The sequence below is a fragment of the Cicer arietinum genome, chromosome 4 (genome assembly GCF_000331145.2).
Source record: "Cicer arietinum cultivar CDC Frontier isolate Library 1 chromosome 4, Cicar.CDCFrontier_v2.0, whole genome shotgun sequence".
Taxonomy (NCBI): Eukaryota; Viridiplantae; Streptophyta; class Magnoliopsida; order Fabales; family Fabaceae; genus Cicer; species Cicer arietinum.
Window position 1 is genome coordinate 17,766,680 of NC_021163.2, and position 16,143 is coordinate 17,782,822.

Sequence of the window (16,143 nt, forward strand, 5' to 3'; positions counted from 1 at the left end):
AAATAATTTAGAAGAGACATGGTCAAATGAGACCAATTCCAAACAAATTCGGGCATATCAATAATCAGATTTCATAAATTTCAAGAAAGTGGACGATTCAAACCGGCGAGGCACTCTTAATATTAACCAAAGTGACGTAATGTACGACAGAAATTTTGGGATAAAACATGTAAAATACTCCATATATATATTTGTCTTAGGTTGAATCCTGAATTATTATTATTATTAAATAAAAAGTCCTGATAAATATCATATATTTGCTTCATTCTTAGTGCATTTATAAAAATCTTTCGATGGTTCAATATTTTGTACCAATGACTTTCTTGATAGCTCTGGGAAAATCAAATAACGTCAACCAAATTAACATTATAGTGAAGTCAAGAAAAATGTCATTTGTACGAATAAACTCATTAATTATAATTTGTTGTCTAAATTTTAATCTATGAATTATTGGATAACATACTTATTTTTTTTTTATTGTATACGTCGTTAAAATGATCCCAAAAAATTTACTTGAAAATATGCTCAAATTTTGTAATTACCCAATAGGCCAATAACAAACTTTTTTATTTTTATTTTTAATTTCATAACTCTAGCTACTCCTGTTAATTCCTCTTGAATTCCAAGTGCAACAAGAATTGCTAGTAGTGCCACATTTCCTTTTTCTAATACAATAACTGTTTGTATGATCCATCTTGTCTTTTTGTTTTTGACTTGGTCCTGAAGAAGAACCTCTCTATGTGGACTAGTTTAGCATTAATTAATCTTCTTGTGCCACATGGTCACTCAGGGCATGGTACACACATGAAAACATGACACCAAAATGCATGTTTAAACATATAATGTATCTTAATTCATTGATTATTAAGTTTGAAAATAATATGTTTGTATAATTTAGACAAGAATAGGGAGATTCAAATTTTGCCTGTATATGTATATCCAATTTGGATTAACATTTACAATATAATTACAAAATTATAATTGTTTTGTAAGTAAAAGACTAGTAATTTAAAATTCATTTAAGAAATAAACAAAATCTAATTAAAATTTGTTTCAGATAAAATTTAAGAAAGTTAAAAGGGAACAAAAATAATTTGTTAATGTTGCTACAGACATTTGACACAAAAGCTACATTGATTGATTTATTCACTCCTCAACATGAAGAGGACCAAATTACATCGAATAAAAAAAGAAGAAAAATAAAAATAAATCTAGAAGTCACTATTTGAAAGGGGTTGATGAGCATCATCACCAATAAAGATATTATCATAGAGAATAGCAGCAGTGGCTGAACCAATAAATGGGCCAACCCAATAGACCCAATGATGAGTCCATACCCCACTAACAACAGCAGGCCCAAAGGACACAGCTGGGTTCATGGATGCACCATCAAAAACACCACCAACCAATATATTAGCACCAACAACACAACCAATTGCTAATGGAGCTACAACACCCAAATTCCCTTTCTTTGGGTCTATTGCTGTTGCATACACTGTATATACCAATCCAAATGTCATCACAATCTCAAATACTAATGCATTCCACACAGACACACCTGAGGATAGAGAGAAAGCTGATGTTTCCTGCATATATAATGTACACAAAATTATTAATATTCAATCATGGCATCAGGGTTACTAATTTATTTTTGAGGTGAATAACTATGTAGCTACACTCAAATCTAAGGTGTATTTAGTCTTAGACACGTGTCTTATGAATGATCTAGTTCATCTAAAATGAGAAATTTAATGGTTGATATTCTAACAATTTATGATTTATTTGTTATACATGTGTAAATAATATCAAGGACTGATATTACTTATTTTACCCTCTATAGTAAATAGCTTATTTTAGAGGAATTTTATCTAAATATTACATAGACATATATAATTACATTCAATTACACGTCAATATCAATATTGTATCGGTATATGTGTTTTTTATGATGCTTTATAGGTAAAGAATGTATTTGTAAATTTATTTAGTTACCATTCCACCGGTGCAAGAATTGAGAATAATGCAAGCAGCAACTGAACCAAGTAACTGAGCAATCCAATACAAAATACTTCTCAAGAAGGTTATATTTCCACCAATGAAAGCACCAAATGTGACTGCAGGGTTGACATGACCACCAGAAATGTTTGCCCCAACAGAAACAGCAACAAACAACCCAAATGCATGAGATAATGATGCAACTATGAGACCTTCAGGAGTTGCAGCTCCATTGTTTGTAAGTTTGCCTGCCACAATAAACAAACAACAACAACTATCTTAACATTCTCAACAATACTAACCATTAGAGGAGGAAAATAATAATAATAATTTTTGTTACAAATTTTTGTAATGTAATGTCAATTTTACATGTTTGTTTCATTCATATTTTTTTTTTAATTACATCTAAATAAGTTGCGTGAACCGAATTCACATAACATGAACTTAATTAATCACATAAAATAGATTACATGAATTCACATAACTTATTTAAGTGTAACAAAAATTAACAAAAGTGGCAATTTTATCGGCTAAAGAGACAAAAATAATTTTCTGAAACACTTTTATGTGAATGAAAATAGAGAAGTGCTTGCAATAAAACTATCTAATAACTCTCATTTTTTTCCTAATGAAATTACTGTAGATCTCATAACTTCAGGTGAGATTTATTTCTAAAATGGTAAGAACTACACGAATTTAACTTTAATTAAAAAGAGTTAGTAACAAAAGTAATTTAGATATAAGTACTAACTGTAAGCCATTCCAGAGCCTTGACCAGCAAAAACAAAAATGAGCATAGAGAAGAACTCTGCAAAAGCTGCTCTAATGGCAGCTGGATTGCTAGCCTCTCTAGGCGATCCAATTGCTATTCTGTATATCGCCATTTAATTAATTAACATACAGAAATAGAAAGTTTTATTAAATTTTTGTTAAGAGTGAAGATTAAGTGTGAGAGCTAACTATTTAGTGTTTAAATAACAAAATTAAAGGCTGAAGAAACGGTCTACGGTGTAATTGAATATGTAATAGAATCAGGTTATGCAGCCTACAACAGTGTCACTGGATTTCTATATTTGGCATTTATTTTGTGGCTGTGATGTGGAATCAACTGCATGGTAGGTCAAAGGCTGAACTTCGTGGTATGTACATGTTATGTTATGTTATTCCACAAGGTTTTCATTACAACAATTGACCGACCATGATGTCCTTCAAATCAACAATGAAACATCATTACAAATAATAGACATAAATTGGACAAACTTATTTGAAGATAAGTATATGCACAAATTAATTGCACACTATTTACTAATGGATTTTGGAGGATTTTTCTTAGTAAAATTGACCAATGGAAAAAACAAACTAGTACCTTTATTCTTCTATATTTCTACAGAACTATATTTGTGTCTAAAAATATATTTCTAGATAGAAAAATAAACTGTATTTATGTCGGAAAGTATACTTTCTAAGATGTATGTAGGTGGTGTTAAAAGAAATTTCCGTAAAAAAAGACTTAGGCCTCAATACTATGCTGGGCTTGGCCCAATTTGTCTCAACTCTTTAGCTGACAACTTTGGAGTGAAAAATAAATATTTTAAGACCCCAAAAAGAAAAAGCAGAATGAACAAAATGGCATTATCCAATTAAATGGCAAATAATAGAAGAAAAAGGAGAAAAAAACATGTTTCATTGTCACATGATGACCACAAACAAGCTCCTCCTAGCCACATCACAAGGTCTGAATTCTACTTACTATATCTCTAGTATTTTATTCCATCTCATAACTGAAGCTCTAAACCATTCTCCACTATGGTACTTTCTTCCTGCTCTTTAACATGGACTTCACCATTCTTATCTCATAAGGTGCGTTCATCATTTTACTTTCCTTTTCCATGTTCTTTTATAATATATACATCTCATGTACTTAACTGTGAACTGTTGTAGCTAAACTTGCCACATTCAAATCATTTGCTTCGGGATACTGCAACTTCATCATCTAACAATGTCTCATGTGCAATGGAAACAACTTCCAGTACAGAAAGTAAGAGTCTAAACTGAAAATACAGCTTGCATTCACAGAAAATTGTATCATTTTCTAGTTTTTCTTTTTAATTATTAGGACACTGTCAGAGAAGACTGCTACTGTTTGGTATAGGAGCATTAACAGCAAATTTGCAACCAACAAATTTACTCTTTGCTGAAGGTATTCATAATCATACTTAAACCTGGTGGTCACATTTTTGTTCATATATATGTAGTACTTAGAGGAGTCACATTCTTCTGAAATTTTGAAATTCAATTAGTCTTTATTGTGTAGAAATACCAGACAGATATCGAGCTTTTGTGGACTATTCGGACGGGTATTCTTATGTTTATCCTTCAGATTGGAAGGTAAAAATCATAACTGATCTCACAAAATAGTAGTTTCAAGAACCACATAATTTTATATCAATTTTATTAAGTTTTTATGTTGGGCCTATTATCTTGGATCGATAAGCTCTGATATCATATTATGTTTTTATATTAAGTCTAATTCATTTTTATAAAATCAGCCTGTGAGTTGAGGTGTCAGTCTATTCAGATCTTATCTCTTTTCAATATAAAACTTGAGTTTTTTTCCAATAGGAATTTGACTTCAGGGCTCATGATTCTGCATTCAAAGACAGATATTTACAGTTACAAAATGTAAGGGTGAGATTCCTACCAACTGAGAAGACAGATATCCGAGATTTGGGTCCAAAGGAAGAGGTGATTATGATGTAGATTATGTCCTAATATTATGGAGTCTAATTCATAGTTATACTTAACCAGTTTGTATTTTAAGCAGGTTCTATCTGATTTGGTGAAACATAGATATGCTGCACCAAACCAAAGACCAACAATATATGACATGCAGGAGGTTTCTTCTCATTTTATTTCTTCTCCAATTTGTTTTTGTCAAGACAATGTCTTAATGGCCGATGTGAATTGACAAGCAACCATTTCTGAATTCTGAATGCAGCGGGAAATAGACGGAAAACATTACTATACAATTGAATATGTACTTACATCAGCAAATTACTCTAGTGCCTCCTTTGCAACAATTGCCATAGGAAATGGTAAGTAATCTACCATCTCAAGAATCTCCATATAGAAAAATAACTTTGAGAAGACTAATTATTCAAACAAAGCCAATTTCTTCAAAATTATGTGACTTCAATGGCATAAAAACAGATACCAATGCTAACATACAACTGCAGGAGTTCTCAATGTAATCAAAATCTCATTAATATAATAATGCTAGATTTCAAATAATAATCGTAATATATGATAGAAGACAGGCAATTGAAGTTGGTTCTATGCAATGGCATGGTGTCATGGTCTTAACTCTTAATGCAAACTAATAACCTGCACTTTGTACAGGAAGGTTCTACACATTAATTGTGGGAGCCAATGAAAGGCGATGGAAAAGAGTACGGAATCAGCTTAAAGTGGTTGCAGACTCCTTTAGGCTCATTGACATTTGAATGTTACAAGATCATGCAAGAAATGTTCCAGTTTGCCCACTACATTTAAAGATTGAAATAAATATAAATTTTTGCGTGAATGATATCATCTATGTCATACAAATAGAAGAAAAAAATTCTTTCGGATTCTGTAGTGCATACAAAGATCGTCCACATTGACACATACATGCATGTGCATATAATAAACTTTAACAATCAATGAGAAATTCAGAAGGTTGCCTACATAATCGTGTGCTAACACTAAAAGAAAACTTAATATCTGCTAACAAAACAGAATTGAAAGTGAAGCAGGTCATTACTGCTTTGTAAAGCTCCCATTTCTTACTAAGATAAGGCAGTGTGATTCTCTTCTCTTACTTTCGTCTGTTAAAGTAGATAAGTTCAGAACAAAATTGAAACTTACTAAAACAAAACAAAATATTGTATCAAATAAATAAAACAAAATTTAAGAGTTTGTTTTCGGCAAAATACACGTGGAAAATTGCATCTATTACAAAAGACCCCGAACCCCACCAAAAGAAAAAAACTTGTGACTCTTGTAATTCAAGCATTGGATGCAATGCCTCTAAACTATAGCTAATTATGTACAGGGGTTACAACTCTTGAACTGTATTTTCAATAATTTTCACAAGTACAAAAAAATACATTAATGAATAGGTTCATGATTTCATCATCCACACTTGAGAGATGTTGAGTAAAAGGAAGTCCAGTAGAAGAGTCACAATAGCTGAATTTGTTTTGATATCACCTTCTTGCCTTTGTAAAACAAATGAATATACCATGGGGACAAAAGCTTTAGTCTAAAGTCTAAACTGCTTGTCTCCAAAAGAATTCAGCATACACAACCCAAATCCTCAAACCAACCAAACTCCAAATTCCTATCTTTAGATCTATATTGTTCCTGCTACAATATCCTCTTCCTATGCCTATCAATGCCAAGTGGTAACCCAAGCTTCATCATTCCTATTCTTGTCATACCGAACCACCTGATATTTAAATTTTTCATCAAGTGCGGCAATCATCGGTGATTCAACTCAAGCAGGACATGAAACAATTCTCAAGAACCAATATTAGTTGCAATTACTCACATCATTTAGTCCCACTCTAAATAAGCCGATGCGGACGCAAAGCCTTACCAAAATGAGGTTGCATTAATCGAACATACAAACCATTCTTAGCCACCAATGAATCATGGGTTCCCTCTTCCACTATCCGTCCTCCGTTAAGTACGACTATGTTGTCCACATGCCTCATCATGGCAGCCCTGTGAGCTATTAAAATAGTGGTCTTGTTTCCCATTACTAGAGTATCTAGAGCCTCTTGCACAACCCGGCTTGACTCTGATTCAATTGATGAGCTAGCTTCATCTAACAACAAGATAGGTGCATTTTTCAGCACTACCCTAGCAATTGCAATTCTCTGTTTCTGTCCTGGAGTTAAGTCAACACCTCTCATTCCAACATGAGTGTCATAACCATGAGGCAGGCTACTAATGAAATGATGAGCATTTGCTATTCTTGCAGCCTCTTTCATTTCAGCTTCACTGGCATTATGTCTGGCATATATGATGTTTTCCCTAATGGTTGTGGAGAAGATAATTGGTTCCTTTTAAAATCAAATTATAATAAGTAATTTATTATGAGAGAAATTTGATAAACAAAAGAAGAATACTACTATTATGTAATTCTTACTGATGATAATTCGTAATCAAATACCTTATTTTATGCATTATTTTCTATATTATGTCAACTCTTCTAAAGAAATATCACAACTCATTTAGATTTTATTTATTTTATAACTCTATATATTGTTCCTTTCGGATTCATTAGTTTGTGCTTCGTCAACCATCAAAGTATTTAATTTAATGAAAATTTCTTATCGCATCTCCAATGTTCTCTCTTTGATCAATCCTAATGTATATTTTGATCAAACAACGCATTCAAATTGTCTAAGAGATTTTAAAAAATTAACTAATTTAATAGCGCTTTGACAAAAAAAGTCTACGTTTCTTTCTCGTAAGACAAAACAAGGTGGCTCCTAAGCCATTTCAGATTATATAGTTTTAAATCCCTCCCATCCAATAAAACTTGGCCAGCAACTGGATCATAATATCTCTCCATCAAAGATATTATAGTCCTCTTTCCCGACCCTGAAACTCCTACAACGGCAATTGTTTGCCCCCCACTGACTTTGAGACTGAAATTGCTTAATACCAACACTTCTGGCCGAGTAGGATAACAAAAATCAACATTTTTCAACTCAATGCTTCCATATACATTTGGTGGCTTCAAGGCTGAGTTTTCATCAGGATCAATTTTAGGCACACGATCTATAATTTCAAACACTGAAATAAGAGATTTACGTCGCTTGAGTATGTAAGGAGCCAATCCAAAAGGCTCCACAAGTGCAAATGTAGCAAATGAGAAAACCATGTACTCCTTGAGGGCAGTAGGTGCATCTACATAACTCTTTTTTATACATATTGCGGTGTACCAGAGTAGAAGGGCATTACAAGCAAAAAGTAGAAACTGTGAAAAGCCAAATGCAAAACCAATGGCCAATCCGTGAAGAAAGCTCTGCATAAATATTTTGTTTAACTGCAGCCTGTAGAGTTCCATTACCTTATTACCAGCACAAAATGCAACAACAGTGTAAATATTTCTAACTGCATCTTCAAGAACCAAAGATGCCTTTCGGTGCATTTCCTGTATGCCCCTTGAAAAACCAGCAAGCCACAATTTCTGCAACATTCAAGGAAGCTGCCTTTAGCACGTGCATAATGCAATGATGATAAAAGCAAATCAACAAATAAATTAAAATATATATTAAATAGATTTAGTGACAGCAGGTCCAATAGATTTTAGGGATTGAAATTAAACAATGAACACAGATCAACATAAATGAGAATTTCCGTAAATGAAAATGAATTTCAAAATCACTGAACTTTGCTAGAGGAATAATTAACACAAACTGAGAGAACATGAAACAGAAATAAAAGTTCAACCCAACCACCAGAGGATATTACATGGCCAAACCGAAAGAGCAGATGCATACCTGGGCAATAGCAGAAACACAGAGAACCGGAAGTGTTGCTAAAGCCACAAGAGCTATTCTCCAGTGCAGCAAAACACCAATGAGAAAAGCAACAATAACTGCAGCACTGTCCTGTATAAATATGGAAAGTCGGTTACTGAAAGCAGCTCGCACAAAAGTAGCATCATTGGCCAAACGCATGGATAAATTGTCGGCACTGTTTTCCTCTTCATCGTACCATCCAATTTCATTACGTAGCATGGCTGCCATGTTGTTAAAACAGATTTAGGTAAGGCTCAGAAGTCCAAATTGCTCTACAGAAAACTAACTAGTATCTTGTGCAATGCTCGGACAATTTCATCAAATATAACAAATCACATTAAAACATATATTAAAAGTTTAACTTGACTGATAAAAATTATTTTCATAATAATAAAAATAACTTTAAATATAAAAGTAAATAATAATAAGATTTAATATTTTAATAATTACTTACAATGACTCTATTATATTCAGTGTTCATCCCAAAATGTTAAGATTAATTAAATAAATTAAGTAATTATGTCATTTGATTGAATAGTTAACTATGATTTTATATAAGATAAACAAACAACTGATTTGATTAACTGTGCTAGAACATGAAGATGACATGACGTCAAGAGAGGTGAGAATCAGAATTCAAATTTAATATATAAGGGTGGTTACTGGAGATTCTACAAAATATAAATGTGCACCTGAGAACATCATTCTCCGAACTCTTTCAGTCATTTTCTCCCCCATTATGCCAAAGTAGAAATGCTGTAAAAAGTTGGCAACAACTGTCACAATACCCATGCAGGCAATGATCAAGCACCACTTGTCTATCTCCCCCCGCAAATGATGAGTTCCATCAATTCTATAGTAAGTTGTCACCACCAGGCCAATAACATAAGCAAGAAGGGGATTGAACGCACCAAATATTGCAGCACCTATGCTTCCTAACACAGCATAAAGCCACTCTGCAAAACTAAGCTCTGCCAGTCTCCAAAATGAGGGTTGATCTCGATGCTGTGCATCCTTTGTTTCCTTCATTTTCATTGAAAATTCATCAGAATAACTATCTGGTCTGCTGAATGTTTGTGAATGAGAGCGTTCATTTTTAGGATCAGATGTTAAAAGAGGTGAAACAGGGGACTCTGGATCAGAACCATTCGATGTCTGTCGATGCACTGACTGAACGTCAATCTTGGGTAACTTGGGTAGTCTCATTTCGAAGCTATCCTGCCTTTTTATTGATGGCTCTTTCTCTGTTAAATCCAAAGACTGGCCGTTTTCCATCATCTTCTCAGGTGGTGGACTCTGAACTTGTGGTGATTCTTGTAAGTTAAAGAAGCCATCCGAAGGCCGAAATACAGCAGAAATTCTTTGAAGAGAGGGTGACTTCATCATTCTAGGAGAGGATGGTTCTTTGCAGCTATGACTTTCTGAAGAATCTTTCTCAATTTGGAAAGCTGCAGTCTTCTTGTAGTTGCGAGCAGGCATCCTGGGTGATAATAAACAAATACAAAGTGATTTTCAACACCACTATTGAAATCTCAGAAATTATTCAGAACACGCTAAATATTAAAATTGGTAGTTACATGATATTTAGATGAACAAAAAATAGCATAATGATTATTCATTTGTAATTATATAAAATCATTCTTATCACAAATGTCGCTTCCAGCTTTCCACTATCACAATATCTATGTTTCTAGAACGAGCAGTGTTATATTTTTGCATAAACAGAAACAATAGTGCACAGCAAAAGCAGAATCATGATTGCATGCAGTATTAGACCTCTTTGGAAGTTTAGTAGCCTCTTCACATCGAAGAAGCTCTGCATATAAGCCACCCAGGGTCAATAGTTCATCGTGAGTACCCATTTCAACAAGTTGGCCTTCCTCCATAACTGCTATATAATCAGCATTCTTTATAAGACTAAGCCTTCGAGCAATTATTATTGTTGAGCGTCCCAGCATAAGGAGATCAAGAGCTTCCTGAACAGACCTCTCGGCCTCAAAATCAAGTCCGCCAGTAACCTCATCAAGCAGGAGAATGGATGGATTTAGAAGCACAGCTCTTGCAATAGAAAGCTTTATTTTCTGTTCTTCTGTCAAAGTTAAACCAGCCCTGCCAATCTGAAATACAGAAGTCCAGTTTTGGAAGTACAATGAGAATCACACTGGAAAGGAAAAAAATTGAAAATACAAACCAAAACACAGAATCATAGGCTTTATTTGATCAGGTCAATCAAGCTTCACCTGTGTATCATATCCTTCATCTAATGAACTGATAAAGGTATGTGCATGAGCTATTTTAGCAGCCTCTTCAATTTGATCCATGGTGGTATCCCTCCCATATGCAATGTTGTCTCTTATACTCAAACTGAGCAAAGCAGGTTCCTGGGTGACCAGTCCTATTTGGCTCCTCAACCATTCCAGTTTCAAATTCTTGATGTTTTCACCATCTAAAAGAACTTCTCCTGAAACCACAGATTGATAAATCAATTTAAAAATATGAAATGACCCTATAGAGTGATCTGAAAGAGATAGCACGAATATGCACTATGAAGGGGAAAACAATTACCTAATGTTGGATCATAAAACCGCTCCATGAGTGGAATAATACTACTTTTTCCAGATCCATTTCTGCCAACAAGTGCCACAGTTTTCTTAGCAGGAACTGTGAGATAAAATCCACTTAAGATAGGGATTTCAGGGCGAGAAAGATAACTGAAGTAAACGTTCCGAAACTCTATATTTCCTTGCACAGACACGGGAGCACTTCCGTCATGATTAAAGGATGAGGATGACCGGCTTATCATCTCAAATAGTCTATAAGCAGCTATTCGCCCTTGATCAAAAGAGTAGAAATTGGTTGCCGCTTGGTTCAATCCCCTTAATCAAGTAACAAAAACGGTAAGCAAAATATAATAAAATAAATAAGAAAAGATAGAAAGATGGGAATGGTGCTTACAAGCCACTTAGAATCACCGCAAACATAGCTGTTACAATTTCCCCACCGTGAGCTTTTCCGTGTATAACCAAGAACCTTCCGACCCAGAGTTGTAATGCACAAGAACATATTGCAAGCCCATACGTAAATCCAAGACCAAGCCCTTGAACAAGACTTATTAATATACCATATCTAAGAGTAGCTTGAAGTGACGTTGCATATGAATACTTAGCCAATGTTTCATTTGTAAATGCACACAAGGTCCGTATATAGGAAACTGCCTGCATCACAAGAAATAATTCACACTCAAAACCAACTGCCCTTGAATGATTCACCAAATAATGAGAACTTCATCATTATTTCCACTTCACCAAAGTCAAAATATAAAGGAAAAAACTAAGATCAAAGTGCAACATCTTCAATCTTACAATTAAATAAATGTATTTCCTTCCAACCATAGAGTAAACCTCAAAACTATTCCATATATATAAACTAACTATGGATTCAATGAAGCATGTAGACAAATAGAAGCATCAGCCCAAGATATTAATTTAACCTATGTCTTTGTGACAACTTAATAAGAGCACTCTTTTTCAATACCCTTTTCCTTACACCTAACCCTACAATGTACCCTCCCATTTATGCTAAAAAGTAGGAGAGAAATTCGCCCCTCTTTCACCATAAATGGGTCATCGGTGTGTAAAAAGGAATGTTGGGAGAACATTATCTATTCATAATTACAAGCAGAAACTTACTAGCGCAAATCTTGAAGCATTTTTTTTAATACATCTCATTTCATGGATTCTAACATTGTTTTTCTCTCCCAATTTAAAGGAACTAAATTATCCTTTTCTCTCAAAAATTTGATGCCATCTCAGTAAGAGCTATGTCAAGCAAGTCTATTTCCATAACATGGTATAGAAAAGATGATATCATATTCTATCAAAGGCTTCTTGCAAAACTTCCCTTTAGATGCCCGGTCACAAAATGCACTACCCTTAAAGCATGAGTAATATTAGGAAAAACACAGAACCACATACATGATATGAAAGACTTTCAAACCGATTTAATACTTTCTTTCAGTACATATTAAAATCAAAATCCACCAGTGGAATGATATATAGAATGTAGGTAATATCAAGCATATCATTGGTTGAATGCAATAATGAATAAAAAATCAAGCAATAAGTAACCTGTTCAGCAATGCTGGCTGCTTCGGCATATGCATCTTGGATATTCTCTGCAAGCCTATGAAGGAATATATTTGATATTCCTCCAGCAGCAACAATAAATGGACCTGTAGCTAATGTTATCAATGCAATCTGCCAACAATTGACAAAAGCAATAACAAGACCACTGATGAATGTAGCCATATTATGAATATAATTCCCAACCTGTATCATTAAAAGTCAATAAACACATTGTCTGAGATGCATGTGTTGAGATATTAACCACAAATAATAATAATAAATTTGCAAAGAGTAAAACATACCTTTTCACTGAGAGCAGACTGAATGAGCAGTACATCACTCAATACTTGACTCACAATGTCTCCATTATTCCCATAAGTGTCAAAGAAACTCATATCTTGGTTAAGTAATACCCGAACATATTTTGATCTGATAACAGCTGTCTGCCGTTCTCCGGTAAGAATCCAACATGAAACCTCTATCGAAAAAGAAAGAAAAATCAGTACTGCAGTAAACTTAGGTCCAACATCTAATAAAGATGCATTATTCATTATTAGCTTACCAATCCAACCAGCAACAAAAACACCACCAGCAATATAAACCATGGTCAAAGCAAGCTGCAAAAGAAACAGCAGCAAGGGTAAGTAAGCATAAGTCAATTTTTAACATCTGATTCACAAACAATGTGTCCTGCAGAATAATTTAATTGTAGCCATAATGGCATCCAGTTTGATTACTAAATTAACCACTTGACCATGAACCTGGTTTTAAAAAATAACCTGTAGTTCGTCGTAGGTCAAACCATATTTAACTATGTTATGTCGCTATTTTCCTTCGACATAATGGCTGTCTGTGCAGCTGCACACAACAGTTGAGTTCTATGTTTGTGAAACATTTAGTACAAGTATGATGAAAAACCCACTAGCACCATTGAAGCCAATGTTTAAAGATAAGATTGTCTCAATCCAATATTAGGGATTAATAGAGATACGACAATGATTATAATATTCCAAAGCCATATCTGGTCATAATTACAATTTTTTTTTTTTACCAAGGTCTATTTTGGAAATTTTTGTCTGCGATGTTAGGTTGAATTCCGGCTGGGCTTGATATTTAGCTGATATAGAAGCTTAATTTGATATATTTCTCAGTAATAGTAGAAATCAAATCCTTATTGTATTAGGACTTCTCTACCCTTGTAGGATAAGATGTAGGAGTCCTATTGAAAAAGTATTAATGTTTTTCTCCTTCATACAACGATTACCTTTTTATAATCCAAAAATAGAAACAAATTATCAGCATTATGAATAAAGGCAGCAAAATTGCTGTCTTCTATGTAGTGTACTTGTGTGATGCAATCAAACTCTAGGGTTATGCTTAGGTTTCTTTCATTTTGCTTCTCAGCTATTGTTAGACTTTGCAACAAAAACCCATCCTGTCAAAGACCCTGATTGATCCAATGAGCCTCGATTGATAAAATTCATTGTTCAAACACACAAATAGCTTGTGAACTGACCTAAATCCTCTGCCTCTGAAAATTGCCCTTCCTTTGGCTTAACCCCGTTGAAACTTCAATTGCTTCAGGAAACACTAAACCTAGCTGTTTCCAGTGCTTGCATCCTTCTATAAGCTATGGTTTGAGAGAGTCTATAGAAAAATATATGTAAGCTCATGAGATGAGAGGGAAAAGCTGCACATCTCATACCCAACCAATAAAGGACTAGCTCCAGCGTCAATCTCCCAGGATTCGGGTGGACAAACCAAGTTCTAAATCTAATCATCCACTCACAATTCACAAAAGCCAGGTTTAACAAGAGGGGTAAATTCTTGTTGAAACAGGCTTCTTTCGTTCCATATATCACACCCTCGTCCCTAGTCCTTCACTCTGGATCCTCACTCTCCAATTCTCCATCTTCGTAACACTTAACTAACGCTAGAAGAACAACAAAACAATTTCCACTATCACTCTCCAATTGCTCAAGGAATGAATGTATGTAAATTTGTTACATACTGTAACAGTCCAGCTAGTTTTCAATTTCATGAGAAATCAACTGTTCAACTACATCAAGCTACACAACAATGCAACTAAGAACTAAAACTACAAAATTAATACATCAGTTTAGATTACTTTACCATCGCAGACTAATTAAAACCTAGAAAGAAAAAGCTAGGTATAACGAAAACACTTGGTTTTGAATTTTTGATAAAAACGAAACGAAATCTAACCTCCTTGAACCTATGAAACTGATCCTGCTGCTGAGGAACCTGAATAACTTTGGCAAAGTAGTGCAAGTAAACAACAAGAGCAGTGCCGTGAGCAGCGGCGGCGACGGAGCCAACTACCATGAGAAACCAGTCCAATCGGTCAGCACATGCGAAGAGACGGGAGAAAGGAACGGCGGCTGGTGGCGGCTCAATATCCTCCATCTCTTCCATCTCCTCCTCCGCCTCCACCTGCTGCGACGCGGAGGTCTCTGCTCCGAAATCCAAGTACGGCGACGGCGACTCCGGCGGCTCAGAAACCTCAGATACCGGCGTTAGAGGTTGCACGTGAGGTGGGGACCACCCGAAAAGCCCCCTCGAAACCATCATCTCCGATCCCAGTGAGCAGCGAAAATTGAAAAACCTTTCTCAACTGAATCAGATCTCTCCCCAATTTAGCAGCGTTAACTACTTTTCGCCTTCGGAAAACGACATCGTATAGAACACCACCGTAGTGGTTGTGTTATGAGGTGGCGGCGCGTGGGTTGACTTGGTCAACAAAGGTGTACGGTAAAACTTTTAAGTTTTAATAACTTTCAAGTTTTGTTCTAATTTCCAAACCCCCTTCTTCTTCAACTTTGATTTTTAGATTTTCTTTTCTTTTCTTCGATTGTTAGGATTTCGGCTTGGAAGGAAAGAATAGAAAAGTGGTGAGCGAGCGTGTGCTGTGTAAAACTGTGATGACATGCACAGCACAGCACAGCATGCAAGAGCTGGAAAAATGGAGGAGGGGTGTTTTCGTAAATTCAGGAGCAACGATCTGTTGCTGATTGTGTGAACAGCTGTATGATGTTCCGCCAAATTACCTTTGGACCCTTTGTAAGAGTCGTTGCAGTGATACACACGTGCGAAATGTTGGCGTGCTGTTTTATAATTTTAATTCGATAAAAAGATTAACTAATGTTTTTTGACTAACTAATGTTTTTTTATTTATAGCAATGTTCATTAAATTGTTACTTTATTTATGAAATTTAATATTAGAAATAAATGAATTTAAAAATGGAGCACTTTAGTTTTGGCGAGTAAAGGAAGGAAAGAGATGCATGATTGTTTGTTATGGTTATTGGTTAGGAAATAATAGGAGACGCTTTCTGTCGTGCCAGTGCATTTCGTCTGTTCACAATCTCTTTTTTTTTTTTCATCTGTAACGCTGGTTTGATTTGAAATGTTACTCTTTTTGGATT

The 16,143-nt window shown here is 34.7% G+C and overlaps 3 protein-coding genes across 3 annotated transcripts; 1 reads left to right on the forward strand and 2 right to left on the reverse strand.

Moving 5' to 3' along the window:
- Nucleotides 1-1,082: 1,082 nt before the first annotated feature.
- Nucleotides 1,083-3,009, reverse strand: LOC101494375 (aquaporin TIP1-3-like). Its single transcript, XM_004497248.4, has 3 exons — nt 2,747-3,009; nt 1,993-2,243; nt 1,083-1,586 (listed from the first exon to the last, which is right to left on the reverse strand). The coding sequence occupies exons 1-3, from the start codon at nt 2,877-2,879 to the stop codon at nt 1,212-1,214; spliced, it is 759 nt and encodes a 252-aa protein (XP_004497305.1). The 5' UTR covers nt 2,880-3,009; the 3' UTR covers nt 1,083-1,211.
- A 660-nt stretch (nt 3,010-3,669) lies between these two features.
- Nucleotides 3,670-5,578, forward strand: LOC101494683 (photosynthetic NDH subunit of lumenal location 1, chloroplastic). Its single transcript, XM_004497249.4, has 8 exons — nt 3,670-3,855; nt 3,937-4,033; nt 4,112-4,195; nt 4,310-4,383; nt 4,618-4,740; nt 4,820-4,891; nt 4,994-5,090; nt 5,395-5,578. Exons 1-8 carry the CDS (start codon nt 3,802-3,804, stop codon nt 5,496-5,498), a joined length of 705 nt encoding a protein of 234 aa, XP_004497306.1. The 5' UTR covers nt 3,670-3,801; the 3' UTR covers nt 5,499-5,578.
- Nucleotides 5,579-5,901: 323 nt separating this feature from the next.
- On the reverse strand, nt 5,902-15,747 carry LOC101495002 (ABC transporter B family member 6). The gene is made up of 12 exons (XM_004497250.4): nt 14,924-15,747; nt 13,260-13,314; nt 13,000-13,175; nt 12,701-12,901; nt 11,529-11,788; nt 11,139-11,449; nt 10,814-11,034; nt 10,350-10,690; nt 9,266-10,053; nt 8,553-8,794; nt 7,526-8,239; nt 5,902-7,103 (listed from the first exon to the last, which is right to left on the reverse strand). Exons 1-12 carry the CDS (start codon nt 15,287-15,289, stop codon nt 6,603-6,605), a joined length of 4,176 nt encoding a protein of 1,391 aa, XP_004497307.1. The 5' UTR covers nt 15,290-15,747; the 3' UTR covers nt 5,902-6,602.
- Nucleotides 15,748-16,143: the final 396 nt, after the last annotated feature.